Genomic DNA, 20983 nt, shown 5'->3' with positions numbered 1-20983 from the left:
TGAAATAGTTTTCAGTTTGAACGGTTGTAAATGTATACAGTGTTAAAAATATTATAGCGGTTGAAATATGTGTGTCGAGCTTGAAAATTAAAAAAAAATTGACTATGAAACGTTGCCTCCTGAACAGTTTTGAAATCGTCAGTTAACACCATTATCCACTAACCCCTTGAATTATTTAATAAATTTAAGTGGTCGAAAAAGACACGAGAAACAACGCATTGAACGATAGGTATGATTCTCGTTTATTTATACCTAGAAAAAAACAATTTATAGTAATTTTCACAAGTTTTTGTCGTTTTTCGTCGATATTCTTTCCTGGAAACACCTAAGTATAGAGTAATACTCACTCTAGGTAAATTTCTTAACAAACACCGAGGAATTGAAAAAAATAGAAAAATATTAAAGATTAAAAAAATTAACTTCTTCAATTTTTATTAAGATCTTAAGAGACTAGTCAAATTAAACTAAAATAGTAAAAGAATATTAAAATAGGTATACCTAACATAAAACAAAAAGGCAGAGAGATGTGGACATTTTTTTTCTAAATTGTTTAAGGAGAGTCTCAGTTAATCATTGGTTAATAAAATGATGAAAAAATTACCTTTATTCCCAAACCATAATGTAAATTACAGCGCTAATTTATGTGCAAATGAATATGTTTGTGAACTCGTTTATTTAGCTAGTAAAATAATACAAAATATATAAAGAACATGCTTCCCTTTTCCACGTCCACAAGGTTGTAATGTTAAAATAAATATGTTATAACAAAAAATAAAGCAAATACAAACATGAACAATATCATATAGCACAGATAACAAAACAATTCGATTCTCGTGACTAAGTTTTGACTTAGTGTATGAAAATGGGAAAAATGTTGAATTGTTTTTATCGGTGCAGTTTGATTGACCGGTTATTAAGCTAAAGCTAGGTCTAAACGAAAAACAATATACCTAACCTAACTCCTGTAAATAGGAATTTTTAAAAATTAATAGTAATAATTGATGTTTATTGAACATTTTTAAAAATCATCTATAATTCCATCAATAAAGGCCAGTAAAGTTTTTTTCAAATGTAAACACTAAATCCCGCCGGGCAAATAAGCAAAGATAACTGATAACACCAATGCTGATAATCGTGGTAAGAGGTGACCAAAAAAAGTTACAGGTATGTCGGCGCTTCGCGGTGAGCGCAAAATGGCCGCCGGTGTTGTTTGGGCGGCCGTGTATTTCTTACGGGATAACGTCGGCGGCCATGTTGTGAGTTTATAACACACTAGTCGCCGACATACCTGTTTACTTCGTCTCTGTTATCACAGTACCATATTCTATTATCAGAGATATACACCGTCAATGTTGATACAACGTTTGAATTTGTAAATTTTACCACATTAATTGTACTTCGTATAATAATAATTTAAAATTTAACGAAGGGATTCGTTTTTGTTTGTTTCCTTTTTGGAACTTTTTTAGTAAAATACAAAACCGTCGCGTTCAGAATGTCAACGGACTTCTGTCGTATCTGTTCGTCTATACTGCGTGATTACTTCGGTCGGGACATGGCCGAAATCGTCAAACCGTTGCAATGGGGCCAAAAATCTCTGTTGACTTTGGCTTCCTTGTTGGCGGGCAAATACACCAAGCAGACCATCCAAGAGGCCCTCGTCGTATTGTTGCAGTTCAATTTCGTGTCGGCCATATGCAACGTTCATTCCGTTCAAATAGAATACAAATTGAACACGGACAACGTGATGTTGGTGTTGAGGTATCCGAAATATCTGTCGATCATCAAAAGGAAGTTTGGCGACACTCACAGGGAGCTCGTCCAAAGTCTGCTGTGTCTCGGTCGGGCGTCGCTGTCGAAAATCGTCGGCGAGTGTTTGAAAACGCACAACAAGGCGGCCAACGAATTCGACGACTATTGGGAGAAAGCGGTGGAGCTGGTGAAAAACGAATACTTCCAAAGGACGCCCACGTACGTGGTGTGGACCGAAGTGAAGTCGAACAAACGGTTTACGGCTCCGGCGAAAAATCACAAAGACGAAAAGAAAATTCTGTTCGACGTGAACTTTGATAAATTTCACTTAGACATAAGAAACAAATTGATCGTCGACGCCGTCGTCAGGACGTTGGAAGATGTCGTTGCCGGCGACGTCATGAAAACCATATTGAACCAATGCGCTGACAATTATTCACCCGTTTCGAATCCCATACCGTTGCAGTTGATCCGCAGTAATTTGACCGTTGGCCAGAATTATCTACTGGAATACATAACAATGATCGAAGAAGATCCCACTAAATTTGTGTCCAAGTCGTACGGCACTATGTGCAATATTACTGTGAACTTCAAACAGGCGGTGAGTTGTTTAAACGAATCGTTAATCGATCAAATGGTCAGTTATAAATTTGGTCAAAATTCGGCTAGGCTTTTCCGTGCGACAAGAACACACAAACTGTTGGAACTGGAACGCCTCCAACAGACGGCGCTGATACCCGACCGTGAAACCAAAACGTTAACTTCGGAATTGTTCATGAATAACTATTTGCAAGTTCAAGAACTGAAAAAGCCCAACACTCGTATTGGACGAAACGACGGGAAATCGTTTTATTTGTATCATTTGAACGACCGTCAGTTGCACCAAGAACTCACCGAAGAAGTGTTGAAAATGATTGGCAATTGTATGACGTGGAAATTCAAAACTTGTGAGGACAACAAACGTCTGTTGAAGAACAAAGCGCGCTTCGATGGTATGGTTCAAGGGATGCAAGAAGCCGACGACGCTTTCTTCGAAGAAGCCATGGACAATTTGTTTTCTCCGAGCGAAAGAATACTGATCCAGTCTATCAAAAGACTATTACGCAAATGTCAACTAAACATAATGCGATTAGACGAATGTTTATTTTTATTTAGCATGTACAAACGATACAAAGAAATAGGCGATACCGCAAAATAAAAATTCCTAACTTTTGTATATCATATTTTGTTTTTAACTTTATTAGAAAATTTGTTTACAAATTACAATTTTTTTTTTTTTTACTTACTACATAACGATTTATAGTTTTATCTGTGATAATGATACATATATATATATATATATATATTGGCACACCAACTTTGGCCTAAATGCCGTTTTTTTTTTTTTAAACTATCCTTTTTTGTACTCTGTAAACACTTACAATCTTGTAAATGATTTTTAGTCGTTAACAAAAAATTGTATTACTATAACTATTGCTATTATATTATCGTTTAAGTTTTTGACTATTTACATATTATTGCGTTTGAAAATATTTGGTTAGAATTCCAAAAGTGTTCTTTTTTTGTTCAATCTCTAATTACTGGTAAACCGTCCAGTATGATTAATTTGGGAAGCTTTCTGATACACTCACTGCGCCATACGCTTTCGTCCAACGCTTCAAAAAGAGGATTTCCTGTGAAAACCGCAGAAAATATTCAAGTTAGTATTACTAAATGATAACAATGGCAATGCAACTACCCCGTACCGACAAATAGGAAATCTTGAAGGCTTTCCATTTCGGCAAGCTTGTTCACTTCGGCCCATTCTTTGACCATGTTGTTGGACATGTACAACACTTTGAGCTTGCGCATGCCCAAAACGCCTTTCATTTTCTCGATGAAATTGTACGATATCCATAGTTCCTCCAATGTGTCGGCCAGCGCTTCTAGTCCGGTGAAAGCCTTGATGTAATTCCGACCGAGCGATAGGATTTTCAGATTACGCAAAGCCGACAGTCCGTTAATTTTCTCGATCATGTTCGTACTCAACGATAGTTTTCTAAAAAAAACAACGGGGTTAGATAATTTTTTTCGAGTCCGGATTTGAATGGTTTAAATTTATTTTTCATACTTATTTACATTTTTTAAATTGAGTAGGTAGGTATTTGCTTAAAAACAAAAATCATTAGAGAAGTACTATTTTTTTTTACCATGCATAAAAAAATTATATTTTTATTTTAGCACAAAACATTGTTCACCTTTTTGTTGCATATTATCACATCCCAGAAGAGAACTTTAGGTAAATATAAGGCGCTGGTTTAATATTTTACAGAGCCTGTTGTGAATAGAGGGAAAAAACCAAAATATATAGAATTGAATGGAAGAGTTTCTGAACTCTATCTGATATAGTTTGATTCTAAACTTTCATATTTTGTGTAGTATAATTTAGATGAATTTAAAAAGATGGCGAATAGAGGTACCATTTATTGTGAATAATTCTCTAGAAATCAAGAAAGTCCACAAGCCGGCCATGACTTGGCAAGTGTTTTTCAAAGGATTTTTTATAGGACTTTAAACACAATATTATATTATAGACTTGAACGATTCTTACTCGCAGTTGACCAAAACAGACAAACTACTGTCCATTTTTTCAATGGGAGGCCACTGAAATTGGAGACCGACCGATTTGGCCTCTGTCGCAGATTCTTTGTTTTCGTCTTCCCATTTTTTTATCGCGTCCTTAATCGTGGTCGCTTTCAAATCCTACTAAACAAAGCCAAAGGTTAGTAGGTACAAAAGAAAAAAAATCAAAAATCAATCAGATTAATTTAGAGTAGGTAACTCACTCCCATTATATAAATTGCGTCCACGCAGTCTCGAGAATTCAACGATAAAATATCATATTATTATGTTTACTGTGTACAAAACGTTAAATATTGAACTTCGGTTGTTATGGTTATTATTAAAAAACTCAATTATCGTCAGGTAAAGTAAATACAGGTATATAGGTGTATACAGAGTGTCCCAAAGTACAGCTATCTATACAGAGATTTAAATTAGCCATAAAAAACAAACGCCCTGTATATACGTTTTAATGTTATTCATTTTTCTTGTCTTGTGTTTGTTATGTGTGGCCAAAAACTTGTTGAAGTTCACCCCTTCCCTTTCAAAATCGAGAAAAACATATCAAAAAGTATACTAATATTTTTTTCAAATTAAAATCTGTAAAAAATTGGTCGAATTAGCTGCAAATTTCTGTAGTCAACCTATTTTTTTTTTTTTATTAATAAACGATACTCAATCGAAATACTTTTTTAAATCTAACCTAATTAGATACAAGTGCCCAAACGGCAACGAATGGGACTTTTGTAAATGCAGTCCATTTAAGAGCTTCTTTAAATTTTGAGAATACAATAAAACAGAAGCTGTTGTTATAGGTAGGTATTTTGACCACCCTGTATAAGTGTATTTGTGGCCAGAATCAATAAAACCGTGTCAAAACTATATCATTATTTTATTTTAAGTTAAAATCACAAAAAATAATATTCCCAACGAATTTTCTAAAGATTTATGCTTTAATCAGTTTAACATAATAATAAAGCGCTTAAAAATTTTTAAATTATTTTTTTTTCATTAAAACATGTCAACATGATCAAATATGTGACTAAATAATCCTTATCTTTTTACAGAATTTTAATTGGACCAGCCAAATGCTCATACCTTATTTGTTTTTACAACTAAAATGCCTTATACATAAATTAAAACGGTCGAAGTTAAATAGAATCGTTTTTCCCTTAAATATTGCGTCTACTTAAAACTCAAAGTAACAAATTCAATTTTTTTATTTAAAAAAAATCAAAATTGACTCAATTTTTTGTTAATGTCACATTGAATAATTGCAAAAAAATTGTCTTATATTGTATTATAATTAATGGACAAAAACGATAATACGTAAAAAACTAAAATAAAAACAACTGTTCAGAACGTTTGAATAATTTTCTAAAACTTAGTTCAAATAAAGTTGATAAATTTTAAGGAAAAAAATTGAATAACCTATACTTGAATTTTTCGACTATTGAGCAGATCAAAGCAGAGCGAGCGTACGGCGCGGCGGCGAGGAGCATGTAAACACAGGACGAACAGCCGTGCCAACTGCCAAATTTCAAAACAATGGGAATTTATTCGCGCACGGGCCGCGGGACACTGATAAAAATTATTAACACGGGGAAGATACGAATGACAAGATACTTATGACACGAAAAAACACGGGGCCATCTTCTAAAGGCTACACCACTATACGCATATAATGTTTTAATTTTTAACACAAATGCCTGTATTGTGTAATATTTTATACAGATTGTATTTTTTACTTTTTTGTTTACATTGAAAATGATACCCTTCTGCTTAATATTTATCCATCCTGTGACGGTGAACGATCAAGAACGATTTATTTTTGGACTATTTATAATTATTCAGTAATTGGGTATACGAATACGAACGCGCGGAATAATGTTAAAAAACATTATTCGAATTGCGAGAATCCCGGAGATTTCTTTTAGGTTACCGGAAAAGCGAAGATTTCATTGAATTTTTTTTTTATCTGGCCACACTGGTCACGCAGTGTATGAAATGACGCACAACCATTGATAGGAGCAGTGGACGGCGGAGGACGTGTTTACGTTACGGCAAACAGCCGTTGTTCGAAAACTACCGGCTCCATTTTGTTCTCGGCTCTCGGACAATCTTTGACGATTGCCCGTGTGTAATCAATAATAATTATTCAGTAACGGTAGTGTTATTTTATTTCTACTCAACGTTAAACGTTCTAAATTTCGGTTTGTGATATTTTTTTTTTTGTTATAACATTCTTCTTAGTAGTAGTGTAGTCGCTCAACAAATCCTACACGACATCGTACAACATGAGCAACGCCGAGGTGAGATAATACTTTTAAAAATATTATGTCGATCCTTAACCCTTCGTTAGTCGCCCGATTTTTTGGTCACACCTAAACAAAGCGTGACCGGTGTACATTTGATTCCTTGAGAAACAGTGTGACTTAAATGTGACTGCGGTCGTTTTGGCCTACGAGCGACTAACAACGAGTTACGTCAATAATCAACGCTACAGCTATTATAGTCTGTAGTTTCATATCGCTTCAACAACACCGTCATGTTTCAGGACCACGAAAACAAATCCAAGTCGCGTTCATTGTCGCCCAATAAATCGGCCAGTCAATGTAAATCCAACAGTCGTTCGTCGTCACGTTCAAAATCAAAAACTCATTCTCCCAATCGTCGCAACGGATACAGATCCAAGACCCGTTCAAAGTCAAAAACTCATTCTCCCAGTTGTAGCAACGGAAACAGATCCAAAAGCCGTTCAAAGTCGAAAACTCTTTCTCCCGGTTGTCGCAACGGAAACAGATCCATAAGCCGTTCAAAGTCGAAAACTCATTCTCCCGGTCGTCGCAACGGAAACAGATCCGAAACGCGTTCTAAATCGCGATCCAGGGCTCGTTCATGTTCTCGTGAACGTCGTAGGCGCAGCCGCCGTCATCGTTCTCGTCGATCGGGCTCCAGGCGTAGCAAATACGTAAGTATAGTTGTTTTAGACGCCGAAAAGGTGTACGTAACAATTTTACTTTGTACAAATACGTACGCTTTCCTTTTTAAGGCCTCTACAGATGATACAGCTAATTATTTGTCGGGTCGATCAGACTGCAGCATCCGTAGGGCCTTACAGATATTTTCCCAACCCTAACGTACGTTTTGATTTCTAGGATAACTCCAAGGCGAACCGATGCTTGGGCATATTTGGGCTGAACCACTACACGTCACAAAATCAACTGTACAATATATTTTCAAAATACGGAGCAATCGAGAGAGTTTCGGTTATTATCGACGCTAAAGTGAGAAATGGATTGGCCGAAATTAAAACTGTCGACAATAGCGCTCATTTATTATTAATATTTATATGTTCAACTTGCAGACTGGGAGATCTCGAGGTTTTGGTTTTGCGTATTTCAAGAATTACAACGAGGCCAAGAAAGCCAAAGACGGGTGTACCGGAATGGAAATCGACGGACGTGAGATTCGTGTAGATTTCTCTCTTACACATCGTCCACGCACTCCGACGCCCGGAATTTACATGGGGTGCGAAACATAATTATTTACGTCGAAACATTACGACGCGCTATTTAATGTTTTTTTATTTTCCTATGTATTATTATTGTTTAGAAATAGAACAAGAAGGCCGACCAGAAGACACCGTTACGACAGGGGCTATCAGGGAAGTCGTTTTGACAGGGATAGGGATTATCAGTGAGTATCGTGTTGTGTATTCACTTTGATGAGACCCGATAAGTTTTGCTAATTGTTTTTTTTTTTTTTTTTTTAATAATAGCAACAGTGATTATTATGACGGCAGATATAGAGACAGAAGCCGCAGCCGTAGTCGTGGAAACTACAGAGACGATAGATCGCCGCCGTCATACTACAAAGCCAAACCATACCACGCACGATCTCATTCACGTTCGTACTCTCCGCGTAAGCTCTGATAATTTGTTATGCCCATTATTGTCACTAATTTAATATTATTTAGCTCGTTAAAAACGTAACATAATTTTTTAAGACCCAAATGGCTTAAAAATCAATGACAATATTTACGCAGAGATTAAATTTGACTAGTTGATCATTTTTGTGTTGAATTACAATAAAAATTAATGCGTGGTTTAGTTTGCAGTTTCTGTAGACAATAATTTATACAGTAGAATCCAGTTTTAAATGTAGGACTAAAACCGACAGTTTCCACTTTTATTTTTATCAAAATGTTTAGTATATCATTGTTAACTTTCAAAGTGGGTAGCGCTCAAAAATGTGCCAAATAAAATGGTAAATTCACTATTTATTTTCTTGGAAAAATCTTACGTTAATCGAATGTCCCTCTAGATTGGCATCGAAGTGAAAATTAAATTTTAAATAATAAATTGTTAAACGAACGTAACGTTTTTTCATTTTCAATCTGGAATTAAAACGGTTTTGTACAGTTCTCTTCAATAAGGTACTACCGAATGATGATTTCATATAGATACATTACAGATTTTAAAAATAATAATAATTTGTTTAAATGTAAATGGTTTTCATTTTTTTTAATGTTTTATCTATATTATATTTCTTAAATTTTATTACAGCGGCAATTTAAAGATAAAGTAATTGAAATTCTAGTAAAAAAAATATTTTTACAAAATACTACCCTTATGATAAAGTAAAAAAAAACTGCAATATTTTCATTTTAGAGAATTTCTGCTGGATTTATATTGTAAGTAAAATGTGATAATAATTTTTACTGATGAAAAGAATATTATGTCCATCATATAAACTTATAAATTTCCAAAAAAAAAAATAACTTAATAAAAACACAATATATTACAAGGATCAAAATTGAATCTCAATTACTAAAGTAGTCAAATTTAATCTCTAAACAAATTCTACTTGATTTTTAAGCAATTCAAGCGTTAAATAACATTACTGAACATATCGGATAATAGAAAATATTAATCATATTTTGTTTGGAACCAATTAAAGTTGTTAAAAGGTTTTTTAACGTACGTACTTGTTAAAAGAAAAATCTATAATTGATTTGTTAGAAACTATCTAACATCTTATCCTGTTTAAGATGACATTTTCCATTGCATATCAAATTTTAAGTCGGTTTATTTTTTATTTAACGTTACCTTTTTTTTTCCTCAAATATTATATGTTAACATTTAAAAAAAAAAATATATTTTAACTTAAAGAATATAATATAATATAATATAAGGTTCAAAATTAAATTTCAAATACTTGTTTGGCTTTTTGTCCATTCCCTAAGTACTTAACGACACATTTTCAACTCTTAAAGGTTTTTAAAACTTATTATGAATAATAAATTTAAAAAGTAATCCTTAAAAAAAGTATATATTTAAATATATATATTTATATTTTTAATTTTTCTTATTATTGTTTTCAAGGGTAAGAAAAGTGTTTGAGAAGATAAGTTCTTTGACAGCTAGGGATTGCGTTACAATTATCAGAGAAGAGCCTTCGGCTGACCAAGCAAAACACCGATCGAAGACGGTCGATTTAAATTAATAATTAAATTATTAGCATTTTTTTTTTTTCCAATTTTTTCACGTACGTCTCGTCTAGTACATTTTCTTAATATTTTCTGTCCTATTATTTATAATAAAAAAAACTAATTGTGTGTTCATTTTTTTTTTTACAATATAGTTTAACTCTGCGACAAATTTCTTAAAGACTCATACGTATCGCTTTCGAGTTAAACTTTATCTTATAATTGTATGAAATGTGTGTTAACTCTTTTTTTTTAAATCTACGACTGAAAAACTTAACAACTTGTATTTTTTTAAATTTTAATTTCAATTGTCGTAAATGAAAATTTAAATATAAGTGTGTATCGATTGACTGATAGTAGATTTTTTTTTTTTTTTTAATATTAAATCAATTTAAAATTTTGTATTGAAATAATTTTTGTGTAATTTGATTTTATAATATATTATATTATGTATCTTTATACCATTATTTTTTTTATTTATCAACCTTAAGGTAATAACTAAAACATTAATTGATAGACAAATCAAGAGTTTATTGAGATCTCAAACTTTATTTTGTATTACACACACACAACCACAAATGACTAGAATATTTTTAAATAAGTATAATACGCACACATTTTAAAATTTCACATTCCAAGCAAATAAATAAATGTATAATAGTTGTATTTATAAAACGAGTACTATTTATTAATAAATGCACGACCTTAATGATATATTTTAAAAAACTTTTCAAAAGAATTTGTTAAAAAAACAAAATCACATAAATATAGGGACCGAAGAAATCGTAACGCTTTAACAGATGTAATACCCTTTAAGAATAAACGAGAAACGTTACGATTGCACAATTGACGTTATCGAAGTTATAGTCGGAAGAATAATTAGGAAAAACATTTATTTTAAAATTAATATTATTGTTTTTTACGATAAATTATCTATTTTTACAGACAATTGTATAGTGGAAACAAGAAAAATAATAACAATAATTGAGCAACACGAATGTTTGTTGCGTGTACAACATATTAACGATGATATTAAGTTGAACAAAAAAAAAAAATATATTGTTTATTTTATTCGTGAAACGATAGAAAGAATTAAGAAAACCAATAGAGATCGATGGATATCACATCGTAAATACAATGTACAGATACGCTTAAAGTACAATATTAAACAAACTTATGACAGCATGTAAAAAAAAAAATGTATATAAATAAATAATAACAATATAAATAGTTTTAAGGAAATGATAAAAATATATAAACTATAAAAGAAAAAATGTAAATAGATAATTATCAGTTCTTGTGATTATTATTATTATTAGTGAAAAATGTGTTAACGTTGGTACAACCGTATGGGAAGACCGTTGAAGTTGTTATTAAAACAACTTTTCGGAAGAATTCGCAAACCAAATGTCGCGTACAATAATTTATTAAAAAATGTCATCGAGTTACCAAAGAGCTTAAATTATACATCTTAAAAATCCCTATATTTATATTATATATAAAAAAAAAATAAGTATAATAAAATGTACAGATCACAGGAATAACAATCTTTGATGAGCTTTATTTTTTAATAAAAAAGAGTTACAAATGTTAAAACTTAGTAATATAACATAACAATAGTAATTCTTTAAATTTTATTTATAATGGAATTGTACTTTCTTGTATACTTGTACTCGATTGTACTGTATGTTAGCTGTTATTTGTTGTAAAACAAAAAAAGTCTATCGAACCCATATTTTCTCCTCGTGCGTAAATTTATATAAAAACAATTAACTTAAAATTAAGTACTGAAATCTTAAAAAGAATATAAATACAAACAAAAATGAATAATTTTATTTTACGATAGCCGATTTAAAACATTTTTTTTTTTTTTAAAAGGATAATCGACTTAACTCGAGACACCGAATTTGTTCCGTTATAAGTATTTTTATTGATTTATTTTCTAACGACTATCTTTAGGTAAACGTAATATTTTTAAAATACTAATCGACGATCGTCCAGCTCGGACGGTAATTTAGTCAGAAAATTCTGGAAAAAGTTACGCGTTACAGTAAAATGTAAATGAACGATTGCCTCATGTGTTGCGTTAAGTCAATCACCTTGTACACAAAGAATAAAGTTTCCAAACACACACGTAAAGAAGTTAAAGCACACCGAAATCTAAACACACACACATACATACGGATTAATATTGAAAACATTGCCATACGCTGGCCGGATCTAAAGGCCGACGCCTTCGACGTAAACCGGATACACCTTGTCCTCGCCGGCCGGCAATATTTTCTCCAAGTCGACACGGTGGAGCCAAGCAGTGTCGTAGTCGTAATAGTAGTTGGCCGAGTCGTTGACTTCCAAGAAATAATCGCTCAGCTTCACCGTGCGTTCATCGAACACGCAGGGCCCCGGCGAACCGATTGTGTGCGTAGTGCCGTCCAAGTTGTCGATTGCCTCGAAGAAATGATTATCCTTGTCGACGCCTTCCCAGTCCATGGCGAACTGAATGGCCGCGTGCAGATCGTGGAACGTGAAGTCACTGGGCATTTGCACGCTTCTCCACACTTCGAACTCGTTGTTCAACAGCGAGACGCGGAACTGGAAAACCGTCGACAGTTCACTAGCGGCGGCTACTGACGGCATGTCCACTGAAGGCGGCGACAACGGCTCACTGTAACGTTAATGGTAGGTTTTTTAATTTTTTTAAGAGTAATTACAGACTAATATCGACTCACAGCAATTAGGTGAGAAAAAAAAATACATATCCAATTTTCAAAGGTCTTACCTTGAGTAAATAATAATAATAATGGTTTGAATCGGTTTGATATTGGAGTTGGGTAATAATTGGTGTTATTCAAATGGACAACAGCTGTAAACAAAAACCGTGTGTATAAGTGTTAATAAACCGACCGTTAGGTGTACTCAGTATACTCACCGAGCGAACGTCTCCTCTATCGGTCCGCGGGTTGAACTCGACTGAAGTCCGCGAACGGTGTTGGAAGTTCGTGTAAGTGTGTAAGTAAGTATATTATATATAAGACAGGGGCAAAAAAAGAATTGGCAACATTGCAATCGATAGAGGTCCAGCGGCTAACCCGCCGGCGCCGAACGCAGCCGCCGCCGCCATCTTGATCTTATTATATTGCGCACCCCGCGACCACCACCACCCCCTCCCCCCTCTACTTGTCACCACCCCGCTTGCCGCCTCCCTTCGAGTCTACAGATTACAATACACCCGTTTGTTGGAGATTTTAAATTAAATTCGCAGTGACGCCATTCGCCAGGTCTGAATTCAATTTATATGGACAACAATGTATGTTTTGTACAAATTTATATTGACATTGTTAAGGGGGACGGAAAAAAAAAACGGTATACTTCCAAACGGTAGGTGTACCTTGGGGAAATTAAAAATAACCTGTTTTTCGCGTACGACTACTTTACTTGGAAAAAATATATTATTTGATTCTTATCGCTATATTATATACTTGTTTACATTGTTAGCTTGGACGCGATAGCCGAGCAGGTATTGTATACCTTTACAATGACGTGTACACCCGAAAAGTTATTGTATATTTTTCAAATGATTAAAATCGGTGCTAAAACTTTTTCCAAAATAGTCCAACTAGTTACAAATTTGTGTGTTTTGGGCTATAAGGTGTAAACAATTTGACCAAAGGTTAATCTAGAACAAGATGTACGGTTAGAACGTACATAAACGTATTTTCTTCAAAAATCTGTAGTCAAACTTTTTTTTTTATGAAGGAAAAACCAAAAAAAAAAAATAGGGAAAAATATTACACTTTGACCGAATGTAGTCTTTGGGCTGCTATGTGTGGTTTATACATACTTCCCACAGATTTGCATCGAAGCGTTTATTTATGTACTAACTTTTTTGTATATCAAGTTTTCATATTTTTTTTTTTAACCAACAGATAAGAGTTTTAATCGTTGGCTGCAATAGAATGATGTACCTAAATCAAAACTTCTTTACCAATATATTGTGTTAAATATTAACACTTTCAATCAAATGTTTATAATAATATAATATGTATAAATAATTAATAGGTACTTTTGTTGTAATAGTTTGAATCGCCACGATAAAATGAACCACCGTACGAGTTTGACTCTTTTCAAAAGTAAAAAGCCACAGAACATAATATTTACCTATTAAAAAAAGGTTATTATCAACAAAATTGTGGCTTATCACGTTTCATTCAGTAAACGTTTCATATTTAGGTTAAAAAAATAAAGAAATTTTAATAAAAACGAGTAATATATATAAGTAAATGTAGTATTCTGTATTTTCATCGACTAAATACAAAATACAAGTACCCGTCTAAAGTTATAAAATACAGAATATATAGTATTATATTTTTGTATGTTTGTTTTTATGTTACAATACAGAAGCAAAATACCAAAACTGTAATGATTAAGTTTTTTTTTATGTTATATCTCCATTGTGTTTTGTCCAAATTATGTTTTTATATGACTCGAATGTATAATTACAATATCATGGCAATTATTGAAAGTCAAAAAAACAACAGAGGGTAAACGCCACTATTAAATACCTTCTATACCAGATTCACAGGGATCTACAGAAAAATAATGAAATACTAAAGTACAATGTGTTATGTGTATCCTTAAATAAAAGTATTTGAAATACGTTTTTTTTAGATATACCGTCCATCCCTGTACCTACATATACAAATAAAGGTATCTACTACTAAAAGGATAATAAGCGAGTCGTGTAGGCACTATAGTTTATATTGTACAACGCTTTGTGGACTTTATTACTGTAAAAAAAAAAAAAAATTATATTTTAATTTGGCTGTCCCTTAAACGTGCGATACAAAATGTATAAAATATATTATTCGTGTAACTTTTTAGGCTTGTTTGCCGCCGACTTTTTGGTAAATCTTTGTGCGCCGGCCGAGTATACTTGAGTTTGTCGATTGGAGGGTGTCTTACATCCCCTACTCCCCGTTTTTCATCCCCTAACAACGGCCCTGGATACGACGCGACGATTGGTCCGTGTTGACCTCTGGACCCTTTTGGATGTGAGAAAAAATCAATAGCCTTTTGCTGGAGGAAACATTTGGCAATTTCGCAGCAATTGACAACCCATAAAATATACTATACAATCAGGCCACGCTTTTAAAATAATAAATGGAATAATATTAGTAGTGATTGAGACTATATAAATGAATCCAAGCTGGGGAGAAGATGGGATTAATCAGTCAGTGAGAAAAAAAACTAAATACACGAGAGTTTTGCTCTGGAGAGCAAAACATTCTAAGTGGTATTATAAATAACAATAATAATATTGAAATTGGCCAATTACACATTTGAACGCGTGGGTAGCTTCAAATATTATCTTGGGACACTAATTAACAGTAAAAATGACACGCACCATAAGAGATACAACGAAGAATCAATAACGTCAATCGGGCTAATTTCTCAACGATAAGACTGTTTGAATCAAAGTAAGATTGTACATGGCATATAGTATAAGACCCAACTTGACTTATGGGCTTGGGGCACGGGCTAAGATTTAAAAGGAATCCATTTAAACATCCCAATGTTGTCGCGACATAATTTTGTTTTTCCCTGATGGTCAAACTGATCACCTCCAACAAGATGGCGGTTTCGCAATCGCTATCGCCGGCGGCGGCCTATGCTGCCCGTGTAGTTTTCCAACTGTGTTCATGACACTTTCAAATAAGAAAAACTAATATAAACAGGATAAAATATACCGTTTATGGCTATTGTTATTATTATAGTCCTTGATAACTCTTTGGTTTTTTTTTTTTAAACAAATTTAGATTTATTCAATTTATGAATGCATTAATTATTATTCTTGTGTTAACTATACTCAGTTGTACCAACATGTCTTGGTAGATAAAACATTTTAGAAGTATGAATAATGAAAATTGCTCATCTCTGGTAAATTTGTTTTCCATGAGTGAACATGACATTTTGTATGTATTTGAAAGTTAATCAGTATTAAATTTGGAAAATTGTTGTGGCAAACTAATGTCAAAACTTACTGAATTAGAAATTGACGAAATGTACACAAACAAGAAAATGATAGGTCTTTCGCTGGCAAAGTGTAAGGCAATTTAGAATCACAGGCTTCCGGTGTTATGCACTTTATACATATGGTCAACATCCTAAATCTGACAGTCGATGGACCTTGAAAACCAGTAAATTTTTCTGACCACAAGTATTTACAAACTAATTTGTTCGACATGAAATTAAGTTTGAAAACACAGCTAGAAATTTGTATATTCAGCAAACTCGACAAAATGTTGTTAAAAGTGGTTTAGTAACATCAGAATGAACTCCTTGGGAGTTTGGTTGGATTATTTTAAATACCTATCAAATTACTTAAAATTAAAGATGTTTTCAAGGATAAGACTTTAAATCTAGTAGACTGCACACTTATTAGACAACCTGCTTTGTATAATTAAATGCCTAGAAGAAGAATATCAACTTATTGTTTTAAACAACGATCAAAAATAATATTATTTTCAAATTGTATAATCTTATACTATAGCAGCTGTTAGTATATTTTATTTTATAATTTAGACATAGTACATTATGGCTCTATAGTTGGACATTCATAATATTATTTTTCTTGACGCTAAATTCGTATTTTTTTTTTTTATAAATAAAATAGTAATTCATTTTAATTTGTAAATGATGACATTTTTAAAAGTACACTATTCAAAATATTTGGATTATATTTTTTACAAATATTGATAACAAGTTGATAAGGATTTCTTATCACTTAACAATTCACATTGTTTGTAAATTTGTCATATTTTTCAAATTGCAAACACACGTTTTGAAGTTTAAACTTTAATATATTATTCTTTAATTTGATTTACACTGACCTAAACCGATTTAAACATAACTTTGTTTCTACATTTCCTATCGTTAGACTAAAAAAACAAAACTACATAATATACTGCAGTAGCCATCTGTATAATATCTACACTCATTGTAGATTTACATAATATTGTTATTTTTTATTTAAAATCAAATCACAAATATGACTGCGGCATCGTTTCAGTTGGACTCGAACACTATTAGAGGTATTAATTATCGAGCATCACTCGATCGTCGTTATTACCTTTTGTTTAATAGCGTGACGCAAACAAATATTTTACACCATAAAACGTTGTAACGTATCACCATATTATTTATACAATTTCAAACATTTAACTTGTTTTAATTTTTTTTAGTAATACTAACAGAGGTATTGGAATCGCTGGGTAATTGCGAAAATGCCAACAACTTGGCCGATGCAAAATCCAAAGCGGGCAACGATATGCTAAAGGTTATACAGTATGTATATCCAATCGTCGTTTCCATTCAGATGAATGTGTTAAAAAAATACGGACTGCCAGAAGGTCGAGAAGGTAGAGTAATTATAACCAAATCAGATAATATACCACTTAGCTGATGATATTGCGTTAATTACATTGTCGTTTATAATTTATAACGTCTCCCCAATAAAGCAGAGCTTCTTTTGTCAATTAAGTCACGTAAAGTGTTTGTTTTGCTGTACCTATAACATTTTTAATGTCGTTTAGGTATAATCACGTTCACCAGAAGTGTCGTCGCGTTCGAAAAAGACGACAGAGTTGTGGCCGATTTACACCGCCAGATACGATCGTTCTACTTGCCGCCAGTCAACGTCTCTACAAGCGCTGTTACATCGCACGTTTGAACGTACTGCATATGAAAAATGCCGTCTCGACAAAATAAGAAACGCTGCTGTTCAATTTTTTACTAACTTTATTTTGTGTTACTTAATTCCTAATCGGTCCAAGCCATGAGACTTAATACGTTTTTATATTTTATTATTACTTATTTGTAAATAATGTCTAGTCTAGTTAAGTTAAATTTCCATAATACTATATTTTCACTATTGGGAGACACGCTTTTCTAGACATTTTTAAGAATTTATTAGATAAGTTATAACATTAGGATTTTTTTTTTCTCACTAATATTTGTTCATCAAATTATATGTTTTTTTTCTCCAATATTTTTGTACAATACATTTTTTTTTTTGTATGAATTTTATTTACTCGTTAATTATAGTAAATATATAATTTCAATTTTTTTTGTAAACTGCAACATTCGACTAAGATTTTGACTGTAAATGAATTCATAGAATACTATCGATTTATAAACTACTTACGATCAATGGGGAAATGTTAATTTTCATTTTTGGTAACGAGTGCAAATATGAAGAAGAAAAGGGACTAAATTGTTTTAAATTATCGGGTAATTAAATAAAAGTTGTTCCCCAACCTTTCTTACACACTAAATGATGTTATTTTAATTAAACAGCTTTTCTCGAACATATATTATTATTATTAACCATTGTTAGCGTTGTAATAACGTTGTAGCATTTCCAACTTTTTACTTGGATGTACTTACTCTTTTTTTATTTGTTTTACTACGTACTTGTCGAAAAGTAGTACCTGTATAAAACATGACCTTTAATGCGTAGATCCAATCAATTATAATTATTATTAATAATGCACACACGATAAACCGGATTTTTGTGGTATTCAAATTTAACTACAAAAATAGAGTAAAATTGGTGTCGGATCTTATGTTTAGAATTTAGACACATCAACAAATATAAGTATCGGCCTAGGTGTATTTAGCATACCTCGTTTGTAATTATATTTACATAGAACCTCTTCTAAATTACAAAACCTGTGCATCACTGGCAGTCAAAGTGTTAATAAGTATGTTTCTACTAGATGGCTATATTTATATTTTATTTTACTGCTAGTCGCTACGCATTTTTATTTGTTTAACACTAATATAAGAATAATGTGCAATATTTTTCTATGAAACGTTTCAATCATTGTATTTTTTTTATTGTCTTGTGTTCAGTTATAAAGAATCGATCGAGTGAGTACATTTAAAACAACATGTTTATTACTATAGTTGAAACTAGTTTTTATCTTAAAAAATAATTAACTAGTAAAATGAGGTCCCTACACTAGCGTTTATTAAGGCGCGTTGTATAGGCAATTTTTCACTAAACTTAACAGTAAGATAAAAATATGCTTAAACATAATATAATATGTTAATAAAAAAAACAAAAGGAATCTATTTTGATATTTCATTTTCAATTTTCTTTTAAACTGTTAAGTGATTGAAAGTCGATTTTCAGATCACTAGCTGAGAGCTTGTCAAGAAGATACAAAATATGAATTGAAAAAATTGTTAATTTTAGCTGGATTTTTATTTAGACACACAGAGCTTTGAAACAGATATTAACACATTGTGTTGTTTAGGGTCTTATTAGAATCACCTTGAACGGATTTCAAAACTATTAAGATAAATATTTAAAATTGTCTACGCCTACACTTCAACCGGTACTTTAGGAAAATATGAAACATGTTAAGTTTAGTAACTATTGTGTATTGTTTTCCAGGCTGATGGACGAAACAGACTAGTAGCTGCTGTCTTACAAGAGACTACAAATGGCAAACTCTGAGAACGTGTTAATGACCTCTATGTATGGAATATTATGTTATCCAATTATTCGATTATTGTATAAGGTTAGTTAGTTAGCCAAAATTCGTCTTTTTCTCAATATTATATGTAAAAATATTACAATATAAATATATATATTATAGTGTTAACAATTATAAAACAAGTTTATTTTTTATTTATAATACAAATATGGGTCATCCTGAAAATTTGATCAGATTACCTACACAGTATTACTACACAGTATTGTGTATGATTTATTTCAACACTTGGTGGTGGTGAAAATGAAGTTGTATTACTTTAAAACCAAGGAGTGGAAAAAATCAAAATGTGACAATTCAGGTTTTAGGCCGAAAGTTTTAATAGTTTGGGACATGTTTGACACAAAATGTAATACCACTTTATTGCCGATTTTACTTAACTTAAAAAAAATACTGTTTCATTTTTTACACACACCATATGCATAGATTTTCAGTCCTCACTTGAACTTAAGTTAATATTTATGTACATGGGTCGATCTGCCCCTTTATTTATTTGAGTTGAACAATTTTATAAAAACAGGTAAGCTTAAGTAGGGGTACACTAGAATATCCAAAAAAATTAATTGAGGTAATCAGCCCCCCCCCCCCCAAATCAAGTACTGCCGGTGTAGGTTCGTGAAAATATTTAAAATTTAAAAAATAACTTATTACTTCTATCTGATACTGAAAAAATTACCAAAATATATAAATCAACAATATAAAACTCTAAAAAATTATTTATATCATACATTAAGGGGTTGGCATGCGGTCTGTTGTTTTGACGATTTAGACCGAAAAACCAGAAAAAATGTCTACTATTTTTGATGGTCCAATGTTTGTATTTATTATTATTGTTACAATATATTTAAATTATTAATATTGAATTATTTAATTGCTTAGGTATTATTAGATTAATACGAAAGTGAGAAATATAATTAGTAATATACAAGAATCGCATTACAAGTAATGTACCGGTCTCTATTAAAAAAAAATATATATAAAATAGTGTTTTTAATAATATTTACATTATATTTTTGGTTTTTAATGGATGACAATAAATTAATTCTATTGTGTTCGTCTGATAACTCATACTTTGTTGAGAATGATTAAAATTTTTAATGAAAATAATCGTTCAAGGTGGTGGCATTGGCAAATTGCTTTTTAAACACAATTGTAATGGCTATTATTGTATGTTTAGCAACGTTAATAGACATAAAAAATTTAATAAAAAAATGAGATTATTATAATCAGTTATTGCGGTTTCTAGTTTGTATACTGAAGTTAACACATGCCACATGTCAACATCACGGTTCGACAATAAAAGACACTTTTTTTGTCAAAAAAAAAAAATTGATTACCCAAAAAAAAATTCTGTACATGATAATTATTTACTTTAGCCCATTAGCTATCAACGTAACTGACAAAAAAAAAAGATTTAGCACTAATTTATTAAGTTTTAAGGGTTTTTTAGTATCCCAAGCAAGTATAATATTATTATAAACAACAATTATCCAGCCCGTGTAATATTAATCAAAATGCTATGATCATTAATTTTTTCTCTTAAAATATAAGAGATGGAAAGTTGATTCTAAGTTCACTA

At 31.8% G+C, this 20983-nt stretch overlaps 5 protein-coding genes across 5 annotated transcripts; 3 read left to right on the top strand and 2 right to left on the bottom strand.

The window, feature by feature from the left end:
* The first annotated feature begins 1378 nt into the window (after positions 1-1378).
* Positions 1379-3040, top strand: LOC126842361 (DNA-directed RNA polymerase III subunit RPC3). Its single transcript, XM_050579297.1, has one exon. The coding sequence runs from the start codon at positions 1496-1498 to the stop codon at positions 2948-2950; it is 1455 nt and encodes a 484-aa protein (XP_050435254.1). The 5' UTR covers positions 1379-1495; the 3' UTR covers positions 2951-3040.
* A 91-nt stretch (positions 3041-3131) lies between these two features.
* LOC126842362 (dynein axonemal light chain 1-like) lies at positions 3132-5549 on the bottom strand. The gene is made up of 5 exons (XM_050579298.1): positions 5452-5549; positions 4578-4894; positions 4343-4494; positions 3498-3790; positions 3132-3425 (listed from the first exon to the last, which is right to left on the bottom strand). Exons 2-5 carry the CDS (start codon positions 4581-4583, stop codon positions 3319-3321), a joined length of 558 nt encoding a protein of 185 aa, XP_050435255.1. The 5' UTR covers positions 4584-4894; positions 5452-5549; the 3' UTR covers positions 3132-3318.
* Positions 5550-6446: 897 nt separating this feature from the next.
* LOC126842343 (transformer-2 protein homolog beta-like) lies at positions 6447-10105 on the top strand. Its single transcript, XM_050579275.1, has 7 exons — positions 6447-6665; positions 6911-7324; positions 7512-7640; positions 7721-7884; positions 7969-8052; positions 8135-8277; positions 9741-10105. The coding sequence occupies exons 1-7, from the start codon at positions 6651-6653 to the stop codon at positions 9743-9745; spliced, it is 954 nt and encodes a 317-aa protein (XP_050435232.1). The 5' UTR covers positions 6447-6650; the 3' UTR covers positions 9746-10105.
* A 1640-nt stretch (positions 10106-11745) lies between these two features.
* On the bottom strand, positions 11746-12893 carry LOC126842375 (uncharacterized). Its single transcript, XM_050579325.1, has 3 exons — positions 12774-12893; positions 12624-12707; positions 11746-12509 (listed from the first exon to the last, which is right to left on the bottom strand). The coding sequence occupies exon 3, from the start codon at positions 12479-12481 to the stop codon at positions 12065-12067; it is 417 nt and encodes a 138-aa protein (XP_050435282.1). The 5' UTR covers positions 12482-12509; positions 12624-12707; positions 12774-12893; the 3' UTR covers positions 11746-12064.
* A 3762-nt stretch (positions 12894-16655) lies between these two features.
* Positions 16656-18210, top strand: LOC126842357 (protein C10). The gene is made up of 3 exons (XM_050579294.1): positions 16656-16935; positions 17086-17262; positions 17437-18210. The coding sequence occupies exons 1-3, from the start codon at positions 16893-16895 to the stop codon at positions 17571-17573; spliced, it is 357 nt and encodes a 118-aa protein (XP_050435251.1). The 5' UTR covers positions 16656-16892; the 3' UTR covers positions 17574-18210.
* Positions 18211-20983: the final 2773 nt, after the last annotated feature.

This window comes from Adelges cooleyi, unplaced genomic scaffold, assembly GCF_023614345.1.
Source record: "Adelges cooleyi isolate 19-005CV unplaced genomic scaffold, UGA_ACOO_1.1 ACOO_flye_CR_arks_rails_tigmint_CR_PRNA_519, whole genome shotgun sequence".
In the NCBI taxonomy this organism is placed as follows: Eukaryota; Metazoa; Arthropoda; class Insecta; order Hemiptera; family Adelgidae; genus Adelges; species Adelges cooleyi.
Note: the sequence above shows the minus strand (reverse complement) of the source record. Positions and strands in the feature narration are given on the sequence as shown.